The sequence below is a fragment of the Elephas maximus genome, chromosome 8 (genome assembly GCF_024166365.1).
Source record: "Elephas maximus indicus isolate mEleMax1 chromosome 8, mEleMax1 primary haplotype, whole genome shotgun sequence".
NCBI lineage: Eukaryota > Metazoa > Chordata > Mammalia > Proboscidea > Elephantidae > Elephas > Elephas maximus.
The window spans coordinates 94,026,548-94,052,268 of record NC_064826.1 but is presented as its reverse complement, the minus strand read 5'-3'; the positions used below and the strand labels follow the sequence as shown (position 1 = coordinate 94,052,268).

Here is a 25,721-nt window from a genome sequence, read left to right as displayed (position 1 = left end):
ACCTAATGGTCTGACAGAGACTGGACGAACCCCTGAGACTATGGCCTCTGTACACCCTGCTAAATCAGAACTGAAGCCATTCCCAAAGTCCACCTTTTAGCCGAAAATCTGACAGGCCTATAAAACAAACAATAACACACGTGAGGAAATGTGCTTCTTGGTTCAATCAAGTATATGAGACCAAATGAGCAACACATGTCCGAAAGCAAAGACGAGAAGGCAGGAAGGGACAGGAAAACTGGATGAATGGACATGGGGAACCCAGGGTGTACAGAGTAAGGGGGAGAGTGCTGACACATTGCAGGTATCGCAACAAATGTCACAAAACAATTTTGTGTATAAATTTTTGAATGAGAAACTAATTTGTACTATAAACTTTTACCTGAAGCACAATAAAATTAAAAAAAAAATTTTTAGAAGTGAATTTATATCTCTATACTAACCAAATCAAAAACTTCTGAGTAATTATAATATGCTGAATTATAATAAAATATTTACCCAAAGTCTAGGGAAAAAACCAAAAATGGATAAATGAAATATACCATAAACCTTATTTTTGTCAACTGTCACCCTCCTTCCCAATAATCCATCTACTAGATCTCCTTCCTCTTACCTAATCTTAGGCCAAAGTATAAATTAAAGCAAAACTCCTAAAAGGCAAACAGAAAGGAGACACAAAAGCATAACTACTGAGCCCCTGATTAAATTTTCCTGATTTCTTTTAATATTCTATTACTTTCTTAAATCTCTTTTTATTCTAATAATGCCTTATCTTCAAACAAAAATTTGCCAGTTTTCCTTGAATGTTTAGCAAACACATTAATAGGTTAGTTGGTCTCTTACCAGCTTGCTTAGAACACAGACACTTTTCTGAACAGTTTCTCTGGTGACATCTGCTTGCCTTACTTTCAATGCCTATTATAAACAAAGTCATTATTAGAAATATTTCACAGAAATATTAACTTTATATTTTTTCAATACAAATAAGACAAATGGAAATTTCTTGCATTTAGTTAATTAAATTCAAAAGGTATTTATGTATTGAGCACCTCAGAAAACGAAATGATTAAGTATTGGTCTGGACACTGTGCCAGAATCTGTGCTAGGCACTGGGACTGTAACAGTGAAGAGATAATCCCTACTCTCAACGAATTTAGTCTGAGGGAGAATACTTTAGGCTTAAGTCATCACATCCATAATGTGAATCAACTGGTCTTGGTCCTGGTTTTAAGATAAGCTGCTCTTTCAGAGAACACAAGTTCTGATGAGAAGACGCCAGTACAGATGGCTTGTTTTCCCAGAGGTGGAAGGTTTGCCAGCAGTTTTGTTAAGTTGGCTGTTCTATGCTGCCTACAGACTATCCTGGAACACTGGTATTGTAGCTCACTCAGCTCTAAGTACATAACTCACACACCTCGGTGATTCTGAGAATGATCAATTCGGATTTCCACAGTTCTCTGCTAAAAGAGAGCAAGCCTTGATTTGATCAACCTGGGAAGGCTGTGAGGGAAAGAACGACTCCTCCCCTTCTAGTGTACTGCCTGAGAGAGTATTAAAAAAAAAAAAAAAAAAAAAGAGCTCTGAAGGTATCCACCTGTCTTCTGGCCGGGGACTACATCACCCTCAAAAGTACAAGGACTGTGGTATATTATATTTCCATTTTCCTGACAAAGAAATCCCTATCTAATTTTCTTCCCCTTAGTCTCCAGATCTAGTTTCTGGCAGCCAATTCTTTTACTATCTTGTCTTTGGAGAAACCAAATCATAGAGTTTGTTCCAAAATCTAAGATAACTCAGATTCTTATTCCCATTTTTCCAGTGGCTCAAAAAGAAAAACTTCTCAAGTGCTCTTGCTCCTCTACAGCTTAAAAACCAACCAAGCAAACAACACCCCCCCCCCAAAAAAAAAACTATCAAAATTAGGGTGCTTTCTGATTTACAGTCAAGGACTAATCCAGAATAGTGTTCAATATAAAATATCCCAATTTATTTCAAAAATATTTTCATCTTGTCCTCCGATCTTATGTTAACAAAATAACCCTTTTGGGGGACAAAGAACTTTCTAAATCTGACGAAAACTACAGACTTTTTCCACAGAAAAAAATGAATACGCAGTTTCATAAACAGTTAAAATTGGGGGAAGGGGCATGGGTTCCTTGAAGCTTCCCCATAGGTCACAGTTAAGAACTGACCTCTCTATTGCTACTTATCTCAAACTTAGAGATGACTTCTCCTTTGGATCTTGTCCTAAGGACCAAGGGGCCTCAGTGTCGTCAACTGCTTGATGACTGATGAATGATCATTAAATTAATTCAAGAGTACAGCCTTTTCATCAGTTTATTTTCTACCCCTCTAACTTGACTGGATTCATCCAATAGGTCCTACTTTCATTCAAAAGGAATTAAAGTCTTTTTCCTTGGCTCTAGGTCCCTTTGATACCTGGCTTCTCAGATGAAGTCAGAAAAATTAAGAGAAATGGGTAACATTAATGTATTCTGGAGTGGGTCAGTCCCTGGAGATGGGAAAGACAGGCAGTATTCAATGCCATTTAAAGGCTCTGCAGAGCATAAGAATCTGTGTTAATTATAACAGCTGGGAGGGGTAAGACACCTTTACAGAAATAATCTTACTAGTGCTTACATGATCTATGTGGGTGGGATAAGAGGTAGTAAAAGGAAAAGAGTCCAAGAAAGGGCAGCAGTTCAGTTCATCACGGTGTTTACGTAAGAGTAACAGTATATGAAAAAAATCACACGTGGAAGGCTAACAGGCTAGCTCTTATTCTCAGGTTTCTTTCATACACAACTTTAGATTCAGTTATTCATTCCAGGGACATTTACAAAGTGCATCCTATGTTCCAGGCCCTGTACTTGAAGGGTTATTTCTTAGTAGTTAACTACAGTAGGCATGCTGGAATTTACACCTGTATTTTACTTTCAAATGATTGGGGAGGGGGGGAACCCACACAAAACAAATTTGGTAGAATGTTAACAATTGTTGAACCTAGGTGGTGGGTATACAGATGTGCATTGTACTATTCTTTTAATTATCTGTATGTTTGAATTTTTCATTAAATAAAAAGTTAGAAGAAAATTTAAAAAAGGTTTACTACGATAATTATTCATCTGAGGAAGCTTTTTAAACTTATAGTTGCCAAGGCTCTACTTTCAAGGACTCTAATTCCGTAAGTAGGAGGAGAAGACAGGCATGTAGTTTTTCTAAAAGTCTCCAGGTAGTTCTGGTTAAAGTCCATTGTTTTAGAGCAGTGGTTCTCAGTTTTGGCTACATATTAAAATCATCTGGAAAGCTTTTTAAAACTGATGCCCAGAACATTAAATTAGAATCTGTGGGGTTGGAACCAAGTCATCCCTAGTCTTTTAAAGCTCCCCAGAGTGTAGCCAAGGTTGAGAATCACTGCTTTAGAGTATTAACGGACTCATGAGAAGAAATCTTACTCATTAAAATTGTTCCCATCAGGAAAAAACGGTACTGTTTAAAAGTAAACCATAAAAGATGGGGCTGTTCATCTTATCTTGGTTTATTTGTGTAAGTATTATCAAAATTTTATAGATGATTAAGATAACATGAGTTGTTGGAAGCCACTGTAAGTACATTCCACTACTTTTATAATGACGTTTAAAAAAAAAAATACAGCATACACTGTTGTTGTTGTTGTGTGCTGTCAATTCCGACTCATAACGATCCTATATGACAGAGTAAAATTGCCCCAGTAGGGTTTCCTAGGCTGAAATCTTTATGGGAGCAGGTCACCAAGGTCCTTCCCCCCTTGGAGCCACTGGTGGGACTGAACTGCTGACCTTTAGGTTCACAGCTGAGTGCTTAATCATTGCACAACCAGGGCTCCTTGTACACATTATTTCTTCATTTTTCTAAGTTATGTAACAAACACTAGAAATAGAAAATTCAAGGAATCCATGTGTCACGGGTTAAACTGTGTCCCCCCCAAAGTATGTGTCAACTTGGTTAGGCCATGATTCCCAGTACTGTGTGGTTGTCCTCCATTTTGTGATTGTAATTTTATGTTAAAGAGGATTAGGGTGGGATTGCAACACCCTTACTAATATCATATTCCTGATCCAATGTAAAGGGACTTTTCCTGGGATGTAGCCTGCACCACATTTTATCTTACAAGAGATAAAAGGACAGGGAAGGGAGCAGAGAGAGGGGGACCTCATACCACCAAGAAAACAGTGCCAGGAACAGAGCGCATCCTTTGGACTCCGGGACCCTGGGTGGAGAAGCTCCTAGTCCAGGGAAAGACTGATGAGAAGGCCAACAGAGAAAGAAAGCCTTCCCTTGGAGCTGACACCCTGAAAATTTGGACTTTTAACCTAATTTACTGTGAAGAAATACATTTCTCTTGGTTGAAGTCATCCACGTGTGGTACTTCTGTTACAGCAGCAGCACTAGATGAGGGTCGCTACGAGTCGGAATCGACTCAATGGCACTGGGTTTGGTTTTTTGGTTTTTTAGATGACTAAGACACCATGAAATCGAAATAAAAGTATTTTGAAGGCAAATGGATAATTTATCACTACCTAAAAACAATGTGCAAAATATTACAATACACATATAATCATATTCACCAATGTCAACTTATAAACACATCTGTGTGAAAAATTTGGTAATTTTGGAAAAAAGCTACAAATTATTGATAAAAACTTACAACAATATCACAGGCATCACACGAAAAATAAAGACTTTCCACAATTTTACATTTTAAGTGGCCAACACCTAAGACAGGATTTTTGTTTGTTTTTTAATTTTTTAATTCATCATAACTACCATACCTTGGCTTCAATTTGTCGGTAGCAAGAGATACCATATACTGTGGCTCCATTTCCAGTTCTAGGTGGTAAGTGAAAATACACAGTATCTAAAAGATACATAGAAAAATGTAAGTACTGAGGTAAATTACCCTTAATAATAAATAATGAAATTACAATTTATAATTCAGTCATTAAGACAAAGATGATGTAACAAGAAAATGTCACACTTTTCAACATCACAACTACTAGTTTCTTAGAATTCCTCATAATGTACACTTCCCACAAAAAGCACAAGAGGCTGAATTATAACAGGTTAAACTGAGACTATAATGACTTATCTCAGAAAGCACCTTATCTATGAGAGATTGTTCTAGATTAAAAAAAAAAAAAAAAGTAGAGGCAACACATGAACCTTAAATGGATCTGAGAAATTCTTGGGAAAACTGGGGAAAATTGAACACTGGACATCAGATGGCTTTATGGAATTGCTGTTAACTCTCTCAGCTGTGATAATGGTATTGGTAGTTTCCCTGGAGAGTGACCTTATTCTTAGGAGATGGCATGCTTAAGTACTCAGAGGTGAAGTGTCATGATGTTCACAAATGATTTTTAATAGTTCAGAGAAAACTACATACACACAGATATAAAGAAACCAAATTTGTATAATATTCACTTTACTACTTTTAACTTTTCTGTATGTTTCAAAGTTTTTACAATAAAAAGTTGGGAAAAGGGCTTTGTGAGGTTAAAAATACTGTATTAAAATTTTATGTTAAACTGCATGACATCTGATTCATAGGAACATTACTAAGTACTAGGAAAACAGTTTAATCTGGAGCTTTCGTGTAGCCTCTAATACCATGGTAAAAAATATAGTCCTTCATTAAGTCAGGCAAAGCACTCATTTATAAGTGACAAGAGACTCAGTATTAACTTCACAGCACTGTTCCCTTTGAAGGTGTTAACATGCTCTGCAAGCAGGCAGGCAAACCTTCAGGCAGAGCATTATGATAACAATGGCCTCAGGGGTGGAGGAACACTTCCAGTTGTTTCCAGGTGGCATCTGACTATTAACTAACCTAGTTAAGTTTGCAGCTAGAGCCTGAACTGAGCTGCAACTGGTGCGGGCAGGCCCTTCATGTTGCTTCTGAGGAGTCAGAGCGTAAATGCAGGAACTGCTGCCTGTGTGCAGCACGTATCCTGATCTGGCTCATCACTTTACCTAGGGTTCCTGGCAGAAGGCTAGCCAAGGTTCACCAGCCATTGCCAATATAAGCCTGGCACTCCTCTGGAGGTCCTTGAAAGCATGACCAGTCACCTCCAAACAAGTATTTAAATATTTAATATATTGTCACAATAAGCCAAAGGCCTTTCATTCACTCAAGTACTTAGAATCTAAGATGTCTCGGCAAATTTTTTAAAAGGTGTAATTGCTCCACTGTCTCTTAACATACCTTCTTGGTAGTTGTGTGCGCCGTCTGGTAAGGCAAGGAATGGCAAGTACTTCCATTCTTCAGGTAGAGTGTGGCTGTCATGTCCATCTCCTGGAATCAGGGGCGGGTAAGAGAATTCAACCTAAAATGGTAAGGGATGTTAGCCAAAAGGTTGATCAAAGGGAGCACTGAGAATGATTTTAATCTCTGAATGACAAAGTGTGGATAAGTTACACTTGTTGATGCCATTAGACATTGCCAGCAAACCTCAGGCTCTGAAGGCAAAAAAGAAAAAAGGAGTAAATGAAGGAAAGATTTAAAGTCTTTCCTCCTTTCTGATTTTAAGGGTTTTTAAACTTCAGCGTGCATAAGACGAGAGGGGTAGGGGTATTGGTGATAGTGGTGTGTCTGGACTGGAAATTTAGATTTGGGATGATAACTGAAGCCATGGAGCCCTGAGGAAAACCAACAGACTACTGAGTGAGTAGGAGAGGTCCAACAAGGGGGCCTTGGATGTTAAGTCAAGATCTAGGTTTGCTCCCCATCAACTGGCTCCCTTGCTTCCAATACTTGCAGCTTTGAGTTAAGGGTTTTGACGGAATTCTGTTGGAGCAAAGCGGGGGAGGACTGGCCAACATTTAGGTGATTCCGAGTATGAGAACTGACCGTAGAACTTTAAAAGAAGTCTCTCCAACACCGTCTTGTGGAAGTAACAGTTTCTAGCATTCCCTGCGTTTATTAGCTTTTTCTGTTTCTATTTCTTTTTGTTATTTTAAAAAGACTTTTGGAGACGAAGGCAGAATTAAATAGACAGGGTTTAGGTTGCTATCTTGACTCATAAATTCGAGGTGGCTTATGCTTTGTTTTTCTTTCAAAGTGTGTCTAAACAGAAATTTGCGTTTGCATAAGTAATACACACGTTAACCGTGGAAGAAGGTAAGAATTACATTTAGATCCCATCTGTAACGTAAAAAGGTGTGATGGTGGCTCATCTGCTCACATTTCAATGGAATCAAGCTGCCACTTGCGTCACAGGGTCTTTATAAGGGGAGGAAGAAGAATTAGCAACAGAAATTTGATCCTGACTATGCTGGCAAAGCTACACTGCTGGCTTTGAAGGCAGAGGAAGGAGTCAAGAGCCAAGAAAACGCAGGTGGTCTCTAGAAGTTGGAAAAGACAAGAAAACGGATATTCTCCTACAGCCTCCAGAAGGAATGTAGCCATGCTCCAGGACTCTAAAATAATAAATATGCATTGTTTTAAGCCACTAAGTTTGTGGTAACTTGCTACAATAGCAGTAGAAAACTCACATTGCTAAATTTAAAAAGCAAGCAGAGTACCAGTAGATACAGTATAATAATTCTGTTTATACTGTGATTCCATTTGTATAAAAATTATGTTTATTAACCTATATACATAAATATAAGCATATATATATATGTGTATTTTATATATATATATATATTTGTCAAAGGATTTTAAAACCACACTTGAAACTATACTGTTAGCAGAGGTTTTATTTCTGGAAAGAACAGGCCTGGGGATTAGGGATAAAGGAAACAATTCCGGTAAGCTTTTTTACCCCCAATTTTTTGCTTTGAGAGGAGCCCTTGTGGCGCAGTGGTTAAAGCATCCAACTGCTAACTGAAAGGTCGGTGGTTTAGAACCAAGAGCTGCTCCGCAGGAGAAAGGAGTGGTAGTCTCCTCACAAAATTAATTGGATTCTACTCACTTTGTTCTCAGAACAAAAGCTGGGGAGGGGGGGTGGGGGGTGGAAAACAAAAAACGACCAAAAACAAAACAAAACAAAAAATATCCTAGTGTGAACTTTGCATGCTTCAGAAGTACCCTTTGTTCACTTTTTAACAATGCAACGTCCATTCTGCTGTCAGAGAACCATACAACAGAAGAGAAGTGCTAAACCACTAGCACACAATTTAAACACACCCATGGACCCCATGGATACGGGTACACCGTGGCTTACTGAGGGGAGGACAGTGTTTCCCAGTGAATTCTGGGCCAGCTGCTCTGCTTCTTTGCTCCCTTTCTAGGCACTGACGGATTTTTTCCCCCGTCATTCAGCAGCACAGAGTACTTGTTTTCTCGAGGTCATAAAGTTTTAGCACCAAAGTCAAGGCTGTCATACTTTTTGCTTAAAAAACAAACAACAACAACAACAAAATAACCTCTGGAGTTAGCCAACTTACATTTTCTCTCAGTTATGTTTTCCCTCCCAAATCCTGTGAAGAGTCAATACTACAAAAGACTCGGCACTCTTTCTCTCCACTCTTACCTACTTGGCAGCAAATGACCGTATTTGTTGCCTACTTATTTTTGAAACTGCTTGTGTTTAATTAACACTTCTCTTCCTCAGCATCACATGTTATTTTATAGTTTCACTGCATACTAGATGCCCAGAGAAATAAAATGCATACAGTACTGTAAAAGCAAAACGGCATTATTGAGATTTACTACCAAGTAACAAGTTTTTTTAAGTTAAATGGAAACAAATATTTTAGTTTAAAGCATCTGCTTTTATAAATGTAAGTGAATAAAAGGCTGTTCTTTTCTTTTTTTTTAAGAATTAAGGAGATATCTTACTATTCCATATATATATATTTTTTTTAAGATGAGGTGTTTGGATTATGAACAGGAAGACAGATGATGTGTATTTTGTTTAATTGCATAAATTCACTCTTTTTATCATGGTAAATACATATCCCAACAATTCTGCTGTTGTAACCAGTTTTAAAGTGCACAAGTCAGTGACATTAATCACATTCACCACGTGTGCCACCGTCACCACTATCCATTTCCAGTCACCACTACCCATTTCCAAAAAAATATTTTATCACCCCCCATAGACATCCAGTACCCTGAAGCCGTAACTCCCCATTTCCCGCCTCCCCACGCCCTGGTGACCACTGATAAACTTGTCTATGCATTTCTTCCTCTAGTATTTGTAAACCATACAGTATTTGTTCTTTTGACTTTCAAGCCTGACTTAAGAAAAATTTACTTTTTACATAGTTGTGAATTCCACTACAGTGATCCAGAATTATATCAAGATTCCTTTACACAGAAAAACATGACATTTTGCTGGTGTCAATCCAATATGAAGGAAGCTGATTTTCATACTAAAGGTACCCGATGCACTAAAATAAAAAAAAAAAAAATTAAAGACATCAGCATTTTGTTTTTCTGCTTTTAAACCACTGGACTTTTACACATGTCCCAGCTTTCTAGTGCTGCTGCATCAGACATATCACAAGCGGCTTCAAAGAACAATTTATTTTCTCACAGCTCAGAGAATCCAGGACACTAGCCTAGGGGAGAGCTGACGGCTTTGTGAGAAAACCCTTGTCTCTTTCAGCTTCTGTAGCCCCCGCAGTCCTTTTTGGTTCCTCGGTGACCCTCCTGTGGTACCTATCTTTCCACTATTTTGCTTGCTTCATCTAATCAGACAAAGATGTGGCAGTCTGCTTCCGCAAAGATTACAGCACTGGAAACCCTTTGGGGTCACTGGGTCAGAACGAATTGATGACAGTGGGCTTGGTTTTGGGGTTTGGTATCTAATCTGCTGTTTTTATCACTCAGAAGTGACTAGGTTTAGGACACACTGACACGGGCATGGCTCACTGACATAACAAAGAAAATCCTATTCACGAACAGGACTACATCCACAGGTACAGGTGTTAGCATTCCAACACATAACTTGGGGGTTGCTGTTGCTGTTAAACCCACTGCTCACAGTGACCCTATAGGACAGAGTAGACCTGCCCCATAGAGTTTCCATGGGGTGCCTGGTGGATTCGAACTACCGACCTTTTGGTCAGCAACTGTAGCTCTTAAGCACTACACCACCAGGGTTTCCGTTGTTGCTGTTAGGTGTCGTAAAGTCTGCAGGGGGATACAATTAATGGACAACATTCCACCTTGTGGCCTCCCAAAATTTATATTCTTCCCATATGCAAAATACATTCACCATATCACAACAAGTATACATATTCACTAGCATGGAACTGTATGCATTCACAGCCAATTAAAGTAGAACTTTATAGAATCATTCTTTTAAATATGTATTTCTTCTAGGAAGAAAAACTCTTTACTAACTGAACACGAATAGTGAAATGGAGAAACTCTACTAAGTATTCATCAACATTAATGCTGTTATTGCTAAGTGCTGTTGATTCTGACTTACAGTGGCCCTATGTACCACAAAACAAAACACTGCCCAGTCCTGTGCCATCCTCACAATCATTGCTATGTTTGAGCCCATTGTTGCAGCCACTATGTCAATGTTTCTCATTAATAGTCTTTTTTTCCATGATCCTCCACTTTACCAAACATGATGTCCTTCTCCAGGGACTGATCCCTCCTGAAAACACGTTTAAAGTACGCCATCTTCTTTTCAAAGGAACATCTGGCTGTATTTCTTCCAAGGCAGATTTGTTCGTTCATCTGGCAGTCCATGGCATATTCAAAGTTCAATTCTTCTTTTGTCTTCCTTATTCATTGTCCAGCTTTCCCATGCATATGAGGCAACTGAAAATACCATGGCTTGGGTCAGGTGCACCTCAATCCTCAAAGTGACATCTTTGCCTTTTAACACTTTAAAGGGGTCTTTCGCAGCAGATTTGCCTAACGTAATACGTCATTTGTTGATTTCTTGACTGCTGCTTCTTCCATGGGTGTTGATTATAGATCCAAGTAAAATGAAATCCTTGGCAACTTCAATATTTTCTTCACTTTTCATGATGTTGCTTATTGGTCCAGTTGTGAGGATTTTTGTTTTTCTTTATGTTGAAGTGTAATCCATACTGAAGGCTGTAGTCTTTGATCTTCATCAGTACGTGCTTCAAGACCTCTTCACTTTCAGCAAGCAAGGCTGTGTTATCTGCAGTATCGCAGGTTAATGAATCTTCTTCCAATCCTGATGCTCTGTTGTACATATAGTCCAGCTTCTCAGACTATAACTCAGGTTCTAGGAGACTGAATAGTTATCGTGAAAGGATACAAGCCTAATGCATACCCTTCCTGAGTTTAGACCACACGATATCCCCTTGTTCTATTTGAACGGCTGCCTCTTGGCCTATGTACAGGCTCTGGGTGAGCACTATTGTCTGGAACTCCCATTCTTTGCAGTGTTATCCATAATTTGTTATAATCCACACAGCTGAATGCCTTTGCATAGTCACTACAACTCAGGTAAACATCCTTCTGGCATTCTCTGTTTTTCACCAAGATCCATCTGACATCAATAATGATATCCCTTGTTTCACGTCCTCTTCTGAATCCGGCTTGAATTTCTGGCAGTTCCTATTAATGTACTGCTGCAACTGTTTTTCAGTTATCTTCAGGAAAATTTTATTTGTGTGTGAGATTAATGATATTGTTCGATAATCTCCACATCCTCTTGGATCACCTTTCTTTGGGACGGGCACATATAGATCTCTTCCAGTGGGATGGCCAGGTAGCTGTCTCCCAAATTTCTTGGCATAGATGAGCAACTCCAGTGTCACATCTGTTTGTGGAAACATCTCAATTGGTATTTCATCAATTCCTGGTGCCTTGTTTTTCACCAATGCCTTCAGTGCAGCTTGGACTTCTTCCTTTAATACCATCCATTGTTTGGGGAAGAAATCCCATCGCACACATTCCTGTTTATAATACACCTGGATTTTTTTTTCTTTGTTTTTGCAAATGCTTGCCCCTACTTTGCAACAATTTTCTATGTTAGTAATGGTGGAGAAGCTGGATGGGGAGCAGTACTACAAATTGAGTAGCAGTAGAAGTGTACACCAGATGCCTGATTTGGGCAGCAAGTTTTATTAATCAAATAATACTGGGTTATGGAAGTGACTGATTATGAATAAATTCCGATTATTTTTATTACATAATTTCTCACCTATAGACTCACACTGTCAACCTGCTAGTGTCTATTAGTTAAACTTTGCAAAGTATATACACTTGTTTTTCCATTAATGTTAATGACACAAACATACCTGATATGCAAATAAAAAGACTCCATTTTAAGGATTTGGCATTCGTTGAAAACATCAGTAGCTGTAGATCTATAACTTACATAATCAGATATGGATTTAATGCAGTTTGATTTTTAAGTGTCTGAGACAAAAACGATAGTCTCATTTCCTTTCCAGTAATATCAGATTAGTTTTGGAGAGTTACTTTATATAAAGCTAAACAGCTGCAAATGTGTATATTAATTATGAGCTCCTAATTAAAGGTGAAAAACTGTCATGAAGGATCTTAAATGTATTTGACTTAACTAGAATCTTTTGTTGGAGAAACCTAGAGCTCCTATATTATCCTGGTTCCATTTTAGTCATGCAGCACAAATGTGTGTAACTACACGGGAAAAGCCTAACTTTCATAGATTTAAACAAACTCAATAAAACAAATAACAAACTTCTAAAAGAAAATGCTTTTTGCTTTATTTATAATAGCCCCAAACTGGAAACCAACCACATGTCCTTTAACAGCAAAATGGATAAATAAATCACAGTATATTCATACAACGTAATACTATAGAGAACTACTGATATAAGCGACAAGATGAATCTCAGACATTACAATGAGTGAAAGAAGTCAGACACAAGAGACAACACTAGTCTGTGGTGACACGGGGAAGAACAGTGGTCACCCTGGGTGGGTACTGACTGAGATGAGGTACATGTGAGAACCTTCTAAAGAGCTGGAATTGTTCTATATCCTGACCTGGGTGATGTTCACATGGATGTACACTTATGTGAAAACTTACTGAGCTGCACCCTTAAGATTGGTGTATTATTATTCATAAGTTCAATTTTCATAATTGTTCCATTTAAGAAAATAACATATGTAAAAAAATCAACACAAAGACCAAGTTTTTTAAATGCATGGGCCTTTGAAAATGGATAGGCACTAAGTTCCAGTCCCAGCTTGCAACTTAATTAGCTATGTGACTTTGAGCAACCAAGTCACTGATCATCTCTAAACCTCAACTTCCTCATTCATAAAAATGTGCTAATATAATAATTGGGGTTTGTTAGGAGGAACAAATGAGATAATAAACACATTGAACACAATGCTTAGTATACAGTAAACATTCAATAAATGGCCACTATTAATAATATCTTCATAAAACAATGATGAATTGCACGGTGTCTAAAACTTTATATTCATACAAGCTCCCACAAATAGTTTTTAAATAGTTCACAACAACCAGGAATCATACTTAGGGTATACTTTTTGGAGTTTAGAATCTTCACTATAACTTGTTTTCAAAGTGAAGAAAACCACTTTACTTAAGGAAATTTATGCTCTCAGTGCATAAGTTACACGAGCATCCAAGAGAGGTCTGGGTTTCCATACTAAACTGTGGCTTTTATGCCTCCAAAGATACCATGTGTCTTAGGTATCTAGTGCTGCTATAATGCCACGAGTGGATGGCTTTAACAAAGAGAAATTAATTTTCTCACAGTCTAGCAGGCCAGAAGTCCAAACTCAGGGTGTCAGCTTCAGGGTAAGGCTTTCTCTCTCTGTTGGCTCTGGAGGAAGGTCCTTGTCCTCAATCTTCCCCTAGTCGAGGAGGTTCTCAGGACAGGGACCCCAGGTCCAAAGGATGCACTCTGCTCCTGGTGCTGTTTTCTCGGTGGTACGAGGTCCCCCTGTCTCTCTGCTCACTTTTCTCTTTTTTGTATCTCAAAAGAGATTGGCTTAAGACACAATCTAATCTTGTAGATTGACTTTTGCCTCACTGACATAACTGCCACTAATCCCATCTCATTAACATCATAGAGACAGGATTTACAACACATAGGAAAATAGTATCAGGTAACAAAATGGTGGACAATCATACAGTACTGGGAATCACAACAAGATGACAGATATTTTGGGTGAACACAATTCAATCCACAACACCATGCTTATTTAGAACAATACGTGATGATCATAAGATCATAAGAAACGATCAGAGCCATTGTTTCTTTGAATTATTGTTTTTTTCTAAATTAGGGTCACTTTTTTTTTTATGAGTCGGAATCGACTCGACGGCACTGGGTTTGGTTTGGTTTTTATATGCTTGCAAGTCTCAAAATTTAAAAAAGGCAAATGGAGAATTGTTGCCAATTCCTCGCTCAAGTATAACGGGCTTAAAGATTAAGAAAGAAAATCACGAATGAAAGAGTTTTGGAAAAAGCTATTTAAAATTCTTTAAGGATGAAGGGTTTTATTTGTGATTTGCTATGGAATAAAAGGTTTTTTTCCCCCAACTTTTATGTTATTTAGATTTGAGATATAACTACAAAATATAAAACGTGAAGATCTTACATGTACAGAGCTCATGGGTTTTGACCATTTATATATCCACGTGGCCACCACCCCATCAAGATAAGGAACATTTCCATCATCCCACAAAGTTCTTTCATGCTCTGTAGATTTCAATCACCAGAAATTGGTTCTGCCGGTCCTTAAACTGAAGGGCGTGTTTCTGAATGTAGCCTCTATGGATATGCAGTAAATGATTGGTGATTTCACCTTCAAATCCCGGAAGGGAAGGTCCCCCCCCGGAACCGTATCTATTCTAAAACCCTCATTTTACAGATGAAGAAACTGAAGTCTATAACCATTAGCCAACTTGCCCCAGGTTACACAACCAGTAACTATCGGAGCCAAACTGAAACTCCTGATTCTCAGATATAATCTGCTGTTGATCAAGTAGACAGTGGTACAAGAAAATTTATATGAGCTGAGAGTACAAACGGATCTTAAGGATATATATAAAGTTAGGAGAGAGAGGATGAGGATTAGCACAAAATGTAGGGGGAATGACAAAGATACACACCAGAGTGGTTTTCTGAATGTTACTTATCTCTAGGTTATGGAAAATATGTGTGAAGATAATATCAAAGTTACAAAAAATTTTTCTTGCAGGAAAAAACATGAGAAACTTCCTAACAAACTACTTAAATCATTTTAATAAACTTCACCCTAAAAAAAAAAAAACCCAATGCCATCAAGTCAATTCTGACTCATAAACTTTACCCTAGCAATCTTTTATACATCAATTTATTTTTAACATTTCAATAATGAACTTTCATGTGGCAAAAAAGATCTTCCAATTTCTGAAGATATACCAAGTGGAATCAAAATTACTAATATCACCAGTGAAGGCCATGGGGGCAGGAATAGATTTTATTAGCAACTCTGTAGTAATCCACATATATGAATACATAACACAGTTTGTGACAACGAGTATCAATGATATGAAGAAAACACAAGTACAGAAGGCCATATCTCAACTCTAAATGGATACCAGAGCATAGCTTATTTAGCAGTCAGACTTCTGACAACTTAAATTACCTACTCCACTGCCACGAAACAGAAACATGCAACAAAAGCATCTATCCGCCTATCCTGCCATCATAAAGCTCCCTATGGTATACTAAGGAGAAGGCTTTAGGTATCCTTTCAAAACCTATGACTGAGTCATTTTATTTCATACACAGTTCTAATAGATTCAGTATGTGTGGTCTCCCAGTCCCTGGAAGAGAAGAAGCAACAAATGAGAAAGCAGGGGGGAAAATCTATGTATACTGTCAACATTGAGAAGTAACTGCCAATATCTCTGTCACCTCCCTCTACTCTGACTGGCCCAGCTGAGACAGAGGCCTGTGCAAAACACTCTGTATGCTAAAATAATCTGAGAATGTCACATTACAATGAGTGATACTTATTATGAAGACAGGGTCATCCAGACTAAAATTGTGTTCAATATATTGTTTCAAAATCCATTAAAAGAAGACCTCCGTTAAAAAAAAAAAAAAAGGTTAAAATGAAGTCTCCGCCTTGAAGAAAAAAGGGTACAATTAGCCAAGGATGTTCTTTGCAGCGCTGTGCAAAATTAGTGAAAAACCAGAATGCCACCTAAGTGTCTAAAACTGTGACCAGTTAAAAGTATAAGACAGAATACTATTTAGTAATTTTTAAATGTTGCAACTTAATATTTATTAATATGAAAAGATATTAATGGTATATTGCTACGTGGCGTCTCCATGAATTGACTCCACGGCAACCAACAGCAACAACTTTGTTACTGAGAAAAAGGCAGGCCATAAAACTTAATTACAGTATGATATATTTTTGAAAGAATTTTATTCATGTTCAAATAAAAACAACTGGAGGAATATTCATATGGAGGTGTTAGGAACAGAATTCTCTAGAGCACAAGATTACAAGTGTTCTTTTTTTTTTTTTTGCTTGTCTATATTTTCTCATTTTTTCAAACCTGTTGCTGTTCAGTCAGTTCCGACTCATAGCGACCCTACAGGCAGAGTAGAAATGCCCCCTAGGGTTTCCAAGGAACAAGCTGGTAGATGTGAACTGCGGACCTTTTGATTAGCAGCTGAGTTCTTAACCACTATACCACCAGAGCTCCTTTCTACTATGGCGAGCACATATTACTTCTGACCATAAAAAATGTCATTTTTAACTTTGAGATAGCTGGAATGTAATTTTAAAAATTGCTAAAAATATCTTTATGTAACATCCTCTCAAAATATCCTAGAGAGAAATGGAGTTATTAATCTGACAGCATATTGTTGCGGTTAGGGTGTCATTAAGTCGGTTCCAACTCATAGTGACCCCATGTACAAAAGGAAACACCACTTGATCCTGTGCCATCCTCACAATCATTGCTATGTTTGAGCCCACTGCTGCAGCTATTGTGTTAATCCATCTTGTTGAGGGTCTTCCTCTTTTTTGCTGACCCTCATTTTACCAAGCATGATGTCCTTCTCCAAGATGGTTCCTCCTGATAACATGTCCTAAGTACAAGAGATGAAGTCTTATAATCCTCGCTTCTAAGGACCATTCTGACTATACTACTACTTTTTTTTTTTATACTACTTCTAAGACAGACTTGTTTATTCTTCTGGCAGTCCATAGTGTACTCAACATTCTTCGCCAATACCATAATTCAAAGGCATTAATTCTTTGGTCTTCCTTATTTACTGTCCAACTTTTGCATGCATTAGCAACTGAAAATACCACAGCTTGGGTCAGGCACACCTCAGTCCTCAAAGTGACACCTTTGACTTTTAACACTTTAAAGAGGTCTTTTGAGCAGATTTGTCTAATACATTGTTTGATTTCCTGACTGCTACTTCCAAGGGCATTGATTATAGGTCCAAGTAAAATGAAATCCTTGACAATGTCAATATTTTCTCCATTTATTATGATGTTGCTTATTAGTCCAGTTGTGAGGATTTTTGTTTTATGTTGAGGGACAATCCTTACTGAAGGCTGTAGTCTTTGATCTTTGTCTGTGAGTACTTCAAGTCCTCTTCACTTTCAGCAAGCAAGGTTGTGTCATCTGCATATTACAAGTTGTTAATGAGTCTTTCTCCAATCCTGATGCTGCATTCTTCTTCATACAGTCCAATTTCTTGGATTATTTGCTCAGCATACTGATTGAAAAAGTATGGTGAGAGGATACAACCCTGATGGATACCCTTCCTGATTTTAGACCACACAGTAACCTCACAGGACCTCCTCTTCACCTATGCACAGGTTCCTCATGAACACAATTAAGTGTTCTGGAATTCCCATTTGTCACAATGTTTCCATAATTTGTTATGATCCACACAGTCAAATGCCTTTTCACAGTCAATAATACACAAGTGAACATCTGTCTGGCATTCTGTTTTTAGCCAAGATCCGTTTGACGTTAGCAATGATATCCCTCGTTCCATGTCCTCTTCTGAATCCGGCTTGAATTTCCAGCAGTTCCCTGTCAATGCACTGTTACAACCATTTTTGAATTATCTTCAGCAAAACTTACTTGCATATGATATTAATGATAACTGTTTAATAATTTCTGCATTCCATTGACTCACCTTTCTTTGGAATGGGCACAAACATGGACCTTTTCAAGTCAGTTAACCAGGCAATTGTCTTCCAAACTTCTGGGCAAAAATGAGTGAGCGCTTCCAGCGTTAACAACTGTTTGCTAAAACATCTCAATTAGTATTTCATGAATTCCTGGAGCTTTGTTTTTTGCCAATGCCTTCAGTACAGCTTGGATTTCTTCCTTCAATTCCACTGGTTCTTGATCATATGCTACCTCTTGAAAAGGTTAACGTCGACCAATTCTGACAGCATCTTAACTGAAGAATATTAACATAATAGTGCCAGTTTTACTTAAAATTATTAAGTAGGTAAAGACACCTCTCTCTATATGCCTTCATATGCCTCTCATAGTGTTCATCTCTAGTAGGTCAGGGCCCTTCTGTGGTCTTCTCCTGTCTAGCGAAAGCTGTGCTCAGTAAAGGATCTTAACGACATTAATAACATGAAGGAGAAGGTTAACTGGGGTGTAAAAGCATTTTACTAGGGATCAAAGACTTAAATCAAAGGAAGAAAATCAGATATATCCTAGCTAGCTGGGAGGAATCTTAACAGGACAAAGGAATTGTCCTGATATTTCTAAATTTCCATTATACAGGTTGACACTCTGCTGAGGTGATGCTAGGCCTGAATAAAAACTATACCACTGTTCTAAGTGTTGATGTTGCTGCTCTACAAAATCAGAGATCACCATTTCAGCATATACAAAAAAGCACGGCCTAAATCAGAAAAAGACTATCACCAAAATATTAAAGCTCAAGAAATAAACATACTATGGACAGCCAGAAAATGCAATCTTGTTTCAGGATAAAGTTTCTCTAAAGCTGTTGTTAAAAGCTGTTGTTAGGTGCTGGCAAGTTGACTTCTACTCACCGTAACCCCACGCGACAGGGAAGGACTGCCCCACAGGGTTTCCTAGGCTATAATCTTTAAAGAAGCAGATCACCAAGTCTTTCTCCAGCTGAGCTGCTGAGTGGGTTCCAAGTCCCCTGACTTTTCAGCTGGCAGTCGAACGCTTAATCATTGCCACCATAGCTCCTTAAAGCTAGTAGCTAAAAAAAAGAATCTTTAGATAATATTATTCTTCCCTAAACTCTGTTGTTGTTGGGTGCCATTGAGCCATTTTCAATTCATAGCAAACCCATGTGACAGAGCAGAACTACCCCATAGGGTTTTCTTGGTTATAATCTTTACTGAAAGAGAAGCCCCGGTGGTGCAATGGTTAAGCCCTCAGCCGCTAACCGAAAGGCCAGCGGTTTGAACCCATTAACAGTTTCCCAGGAGAAAAGACCTGGTGATCTGCTCCCATAAAGATTACAGCCTAGGAAACCCTATGAGGCAGTTCTACTCTGTCACACAGAGTCGCCAGCAGTCAGAATCGACTTGATGGCACAACAACAAAAATCTTCACGGCAGCAGATGAGCTGGTCTTCCTCTCACAGAGCCGCTGGATGGGTTTGAACCACCAACCTTTTCTCTTACCTGTTTACGCCACCAGGGCTCCTTCCCTAAACTCTAACCCTCCGAAATTTTGTTCTTCTGTCTCAAAGGCCTACTACACACACAATAGGAGTCACAAATGCCACCTCTGAATGTTTTATCACTGTCACTACAGAATTCCATCAGCAGCAGATGCCAAAACAACATGCTTGTCAGCTGGTCATCTGTCACCAAACCTAAATGGGTCAGGGCTTGAGTCGGTTGATCTCACCTTAACACAAACCAAACTCTGATAATCGCCTCAAACCGTCCCTGAATTTGCAACGCAACATTCTGCTACCCTTGCAGATTTTCCTGTGAGCAGTCCACTCAGACCACCAGGAAAATATGCCTCTCTCTTCACTGCTTCTAGCTGCTTTTATTCCAGCGTAAACATTAGTCCTAGTTCTTCCATAATTCTGCTTTTTCTAAGAAGCACAGTCCAGTAAAACCAGTCTATTCAAGAATTACAACTGCTAGCTGTGTATACAAAACCATGAACTCTATCAGAAAAGTGGTCACAATCACGAAATTCCAACTTTTTCATGACATCACTTTGGAAAATAACTATTCCCTATTAAATTGTTTAAAAAAGTTCAATCTACCTATTAAAGAACCAATGAGTTTATTTGATATACTTGATTATATTATGTAGCAAAACAGTATGCTAACTTGCTAAATACAGTTCATATATTTTCTGCTACAAAGCAAATGTGGATCAAACAAAACTCTGGAACATATGATCCATAACAAGCAAACTTACTATACAGAAGGTGTCCGTAAATTGTTTCATGTCAAAGAATCTAATTTCAGGTTAAGGTTCTAAGGAAGAGAATCCTTTGTTAAGTGCCAAATTAAAAAGAAAAAAAAAATTTTTTTTTCTCAGTTAAAGAGTTGGAATGGATAAATATTTTATATTTAATCAGTTTTCGAAACTATTTTAAATGTCACGGTAGTACTTAAAATCACTTAAAATGTTCTAAATGTTAAGTATATCAATAAACTAGAATAATCACCACAGCTAACACGTTTTCTACAGAAACATGCACTCCTACAACAGTAAGATGATCAAGTGATAAAGTTAACATATGTTCATTTTAATTTAAATAAAAGCATTTTTTCCTTTAAAATATACCTGAAGACTTCAATGGTAGAAAAAAATATAAGAAAGAAAACGAACGAGTACCTTCCATATGTCTAGTCTGTCTTCAACACAGCTGGATTAGAAGACTGCTTTCACCTGTGGTCCATGTGAAAAAACTGCTTTACCATAGCACTAAAGAGCACCTTTATAACACCAGACATTCTGCAAAGATCTAGTACATGCCCCTACAATAAGCTGTCATGTTTAACCAGGCAGACTACTGGAAGGCATTACTTTCAAACAAAGGTTTTACTTTGGCTCCCCTGAATCTAACAGTTACAAATTATTACCATCTATGGGAATTTTTGTTATGATGGCACATCAATGATTAATCTCTGTGCGTGGAAAGACTTGGTGATCAAGTGACCAGCGGCAATTCTGAACACTTGGAAACGCAGTGTAGCAAAGCACCCTCACGGAAGCTAAAACTGTTTGAGATCAGAGTCACAACTGCATGAGCTGCGCACTTTTAATCCTTTACACCTGGAAATCAAATCTTAAAATGGGGAATGAGGTAGCTGAATAATCCATCCTAGAGGAAATCTTACAAGAGCCTCTGAAACACCTGCTATTCCTACCAGTTAAAAGGAACAGTCTCTAGAAAAGTCATTCTGTCCAAGACTGCGTGTAATACACACACTTTCAAAACTATGAAATACATTTGGTTTTGGGGGGCTAAGAAAGCAGAGTTCTAGTACATGGAAAAAAACTTATTTGCAGAAGTAAAGAACGTCCTTTAAGAACTAATGCAACATATGTTAGAAATTTTAGTGTACTTGCTTCTATAATAATCCTCTTTCCCTATCAAAGTCAACATTGTTCTTGATGTTTTATAAAAGCAAAGACGAAAGGGGGAAAAAGTAGGGTAAAAAAAATTCAGTCAAATTATTTTAGCATTTTTTCCAATACAAATGCACATCCATTTACCGTCCTGTCCCAGCTAAATGCCTCCAGCAAAATTTCCATTGTTTTTGAGTGAACTGACCTGTCAATTTCATCAACCAACCCCATGTGAGACTTCTTCACTCGCTTGCTCCGGGACCTGGCTGGACCGGTTGTGTTAGCACTCCCTAGACACAACCTGGCTAATACCACAGAGGGTTTCCAATAAACATTTTTAGCTTATCCATTCACCTAACTGTAACGCTCTTTTAGAGTCCAGAAATCCTAGCGTCACCTATCCAACCAACCTCCATTAGAGGAACAATGAGAATTAACAGAAGATTACTGGTAAGCCAAATTTTCCTGAAAAATAGTAATGGTTTCACTAAAATAAATGTTTGACTCTTGCAAAAGTACAAAATATACAACTTTGGCTGATAGGTACAATTTATATGAAAATTTTTTCTAAAAGATCTAAAAATGACCCTTTTTACTCACTGTGCATTGTGACTTTGATTAGTTGTATCACACTGATTTACAAAACAAGTGCAAGTCTGCACAATTATACTGGGTTAGATAATGTCCCCCCCAAATTCATGTTCTTCCTGGAACCTCAAAATGTGACCTTATTTGCAAATGTAATTAGTTAAGATGAGGTCATAATGACCTGGTGTCCTTGTAAGAAGACGAGGAGGGAGGACGACCATATGAAGATAGAGGCAGAGACAGGAGTGATGCTGGGAACCAAGGAACATCTGAGGCTACCAGAAGCTAGAAAAGGCCAGGAAGGATTCTTCCTTAGAGCCATCAGAGAGAGGATGGACTGGTCAACATCTTGATTTAGGACTTCTAGCCTCCAGAACTGTGAGAGAACGAATTTCTGTTGTTTTAAGCCACTGAATTTATGGGACTTCGTTACTGCAGCCTGAGGAAACTAATACAACAGGTTCTTAGCTCTTCATTTTCTGCCACAACACAAAATAGGTAGATGTAATGACAAAAGCTCATAGGGTTGCTTTGAGTCGGAATCCACTCGACAGCACTGGGTTTGGTTTTGTTGGTTTTAATGACAGAAGCCACTTTCTTCCACTTAGCAATAATAAAACAAGCCACTCTGTGCACCTGAGATAAAACAACCCATACTGGGTTTCTCATTTTTCACTGTATTGTGACAGAATCCCTTGCATTCTCTTTATTCTATCAGTAACCAAGGTGAGCACTCAAGTATGTTTACTCAAAAAATAATTGTCATTGTCTCCATGAGGCACTATTTGGATTACCAAAAAAAAAAAAAAAAAACCTATAAGGTATTTTTTTGCTTTTCTCCCAACAGCCTGCACCTAAAAATGCTATTAAAAGAGATGTAGTTATACAGACTTGGGACATCTGGGTTTCAATGTGAAGACCACACTAGCTATGTAAGTCATAACTCTTCTGGGTTTCATTTTACTCTTCTGTAAATGTAAAAAAAAAAAAAATTTTTTTTTTTTTTTAAATGTAAGGGAATTGGAGTAGATGATCTCTAAGGAATCCTCCGAGGTCTAAAATTCTTAATCTAGCAGAGGAAAGTGAGGTAAAGAAAATTTAAGCTATTTGAATTTTTTGGAGGTCATGGGAGGAGTAGGCCAGGATGCTGTCCAGGTCTCCTGACTCCTGGCACAGTGCTCATTTTACAAAACCAGCCACCTTTAAGTCAGTGCTGAAACAAAGCCAGACAAACCCAAAAGAAATGCCATAGCACCCAAGGTGCTACTTCACCCAAAGTGCCTCTTTCCTCTTATAATCTGTTTTTCAGTTTTCTTTAAAACGTAAGCAACATTATATTTTATTTCATAAAAGAAATAACTTTCCCTTTTTGGAAACATTATTTACTTTCCCCAATAACACAGGCATAATATACAATTAATCTCTGCTTTACACAGCAAAAATCAAGAGATTTTAATCTATCTCCTACCAATATAAATATTTTCTTCTTTCTTGCCTTCAAAATTCCATTCAGTTTGGATCTGAAGTGGGCTCCTACTTCTTAATTTACCCTGAAAGACTCCTAAAATGCCATATGGCCAAGCAGAATGAACACATGGTGCTAGAAGCAATTCTAACGCTGACTTCAGAACTGTTTTGCAGTATGACCTCAGCAATATCATTTTACCTTCTTCAAGTTTCATTAACTCACCCATATCCAAAGAAAGTTATAAGATAACTATTAAGTTCAAAGATGAGAAGTTTTAAAGTATTAAAAATTTAATGACGATGGAGTGTTTGCATGCCATGGTAGTCTCAAATATCTTTTCTCTTACCTCTAAAAATGGGGCTACATTAAAAAAAATGTATATTCCACCAATACCAGGTAGTTTTTTTTAGTAACACACTGAGTAATGCCACTTCCTCCTTGGTATCTTTCTGTAACATTTTTACCTGAGAGACGCGGAGTGTATTTTAACGTAAAGCAGTCTTTAAAACACAAACACAACCATCTTTTCACTCCATCACTTTTCTGTTATCATCCTCTAAAGAACTTAAATTTTGCCAATAAGATACTCCTAAAGTGTTACATTTTCTGTGAAATGAAAAGAAACCAAACGCGGCATCACCCAGTGGTACTTCTAATACTTGTAAAAAGCACTTGGATTTGCTGTTTACTAGACATTATGACGTCACTGCTTTCCCATTAAATAACTCCGTTTCTATTTTGTCCCCTTGCCTTCAATACATAGATCGCAAATGTTCCATTGTTCTCGTTCACCATTTAAAATATTGAATTAAAGAATCAGTAAACAGCCTTAAAAATGCCTATCTGTAGAGTTTACGCTCAGTAAATATACGTTCTCCTATTACAACTGATCTGGACAGGTCAATCTCTTGGCAAAGGTAAGACCTGGAACATAACCCCAAAAAAACCCAGTGCCATCGAAGACCTGGAACATATCAAACAGCAAAACTAAGCCTTCATGAGGGGAAGGGGCGGAGTCAATCGACAACACTAAATCCATACGACAGATTCTAGGACTTCCATTAAATAAAGGCATTTGTTGGGTCGATCTCCCCACAACAACGGCATGTGCTTCAACCAAGCTGAGGAATTTGTATGGAAGCCTGAAGACTCACTGCCTTGAAAACAGGATCCAAGTGCTGAATTTTTCTAAAGGCTCCCACTGCAAGTGAACACCCGAAAAGCTAGTGGAGAGAGCGACGGGGAAAAGAGTGGAGCCGATCTTCGATACCTTTTTCCCACTTCACCAAAAAAAAAAAAAAAAAAAGGAGAACTTAAAAAAAACTAGCAGCCCACACATACCAAATCAGCTCCTCTGCTGCTCACAGTACCATTTTCAGGGGCAGAGGAAAGAAGGGGTCGTGGGAGCTGGGCTTCAGGCTGCGTGGGGAGAGTGAGAGCGGCGGGAGATGAGTCAAACTCAAGGGACGAGGCCGCAGGGAGCATGGAGGACGAGCGGACGGGAGACCGCGCGCGGCCGAGCGGCGTGGGTGCCGGGCCAGGGGCGAACGCCCGAACGGCCGGGTGCCGGCGCGGACCCTCCTCACCTGGCAGCCCTTCTTATGGTGAAAGCCGACCACCACGATGTGCAGCACGGGCCCCCGGGGGGCGCCATCGCCGTCCCGCCCGGCCTTCTCCATGGTCGGCTGCTGCGGGCCCGCACAACGACGACTTCAACCGCCAGAGGCGGCGGGCCGCACGGCCCCGCGGTCCCCAGGAGGACCGAGAGCGGGAGCACTTCAGGTGTCAGCGAGCGCGCCTCATGAGGGCCGCGCAGAGCCCGGAGGAAGCCCAGCAGCTCTCGCAGCTCCGCGCCGCCCCCTCGGGCCGCGGCCGCTCTTCCCTCATCCGCCTGCGCAGCTTCCGGGCTGTCACCAGACGCGGCCGCCGCTGCCGGCGACGCGGGGCGGAGCAAGACCTGACGGGGCGGCGGGGCCCGGAGGAGGGGCGGGGCAGACCCGGAGGGATGCGTCGGGGCGGGGCCTGGGGCGGAGGCGTTGACGGGACGGGGGCGGGGCCTGCGGGGCGGGCCTCCTGCTCTACCTGCCCGCGTGTCGCGCGGTGGGATCTCAAGCCTGCCTTCTCCTTTGCAG

General features: G+C 39.1%; 1 protein-coding gene across 10 annotated transcripts in view; it reads right to left on the bottom strand.

Annotated features, from left to right (window-relative positions):
- Nucleotides 1-25,502, bottom strand: part of AVL9 (AVL9 cell migration associated) — a 57,285-nt gene extending 31,783 nt beyond the window's left edge. For 9 of the 10 annotated variants that reach the window (XR_007518457.1, XR_007518458.1, XR_007518459.1 and 6 more), the window contains exons 1-4: nucleotides 24,931-25,269; nucleotides 6,245-6,365; nucleotides 4,812-4,897; nucleotides 844-915 (exon numbers count right to left, since the gene is read on the bottom strand). Coding sequence is in view for 3 of the 10 variants with exons in the window: in XM_049894062.1 (XP_049750019.1) it covers nucleotides 844-915; nucleotides 4,812-4,897; nucleotides 6,245-6,365; nucleotides 24,931-25,074 (423 nt within the window). In the remaining 7 variants the exon portion in view is untranslated. Of the gene's footprint in view, nucleotides 1-843; nucleotides 916-4,811; nucleotides 4,898-6,244; nucleotides 6,366-24,930 lie in introns of all 10 variants that reach the window. The other variant, XM_049894063.1, reaches the window with a different exon arrangement.
- Nucleotides 25,503-25,721: the final 219 nt, after the last annotated feature.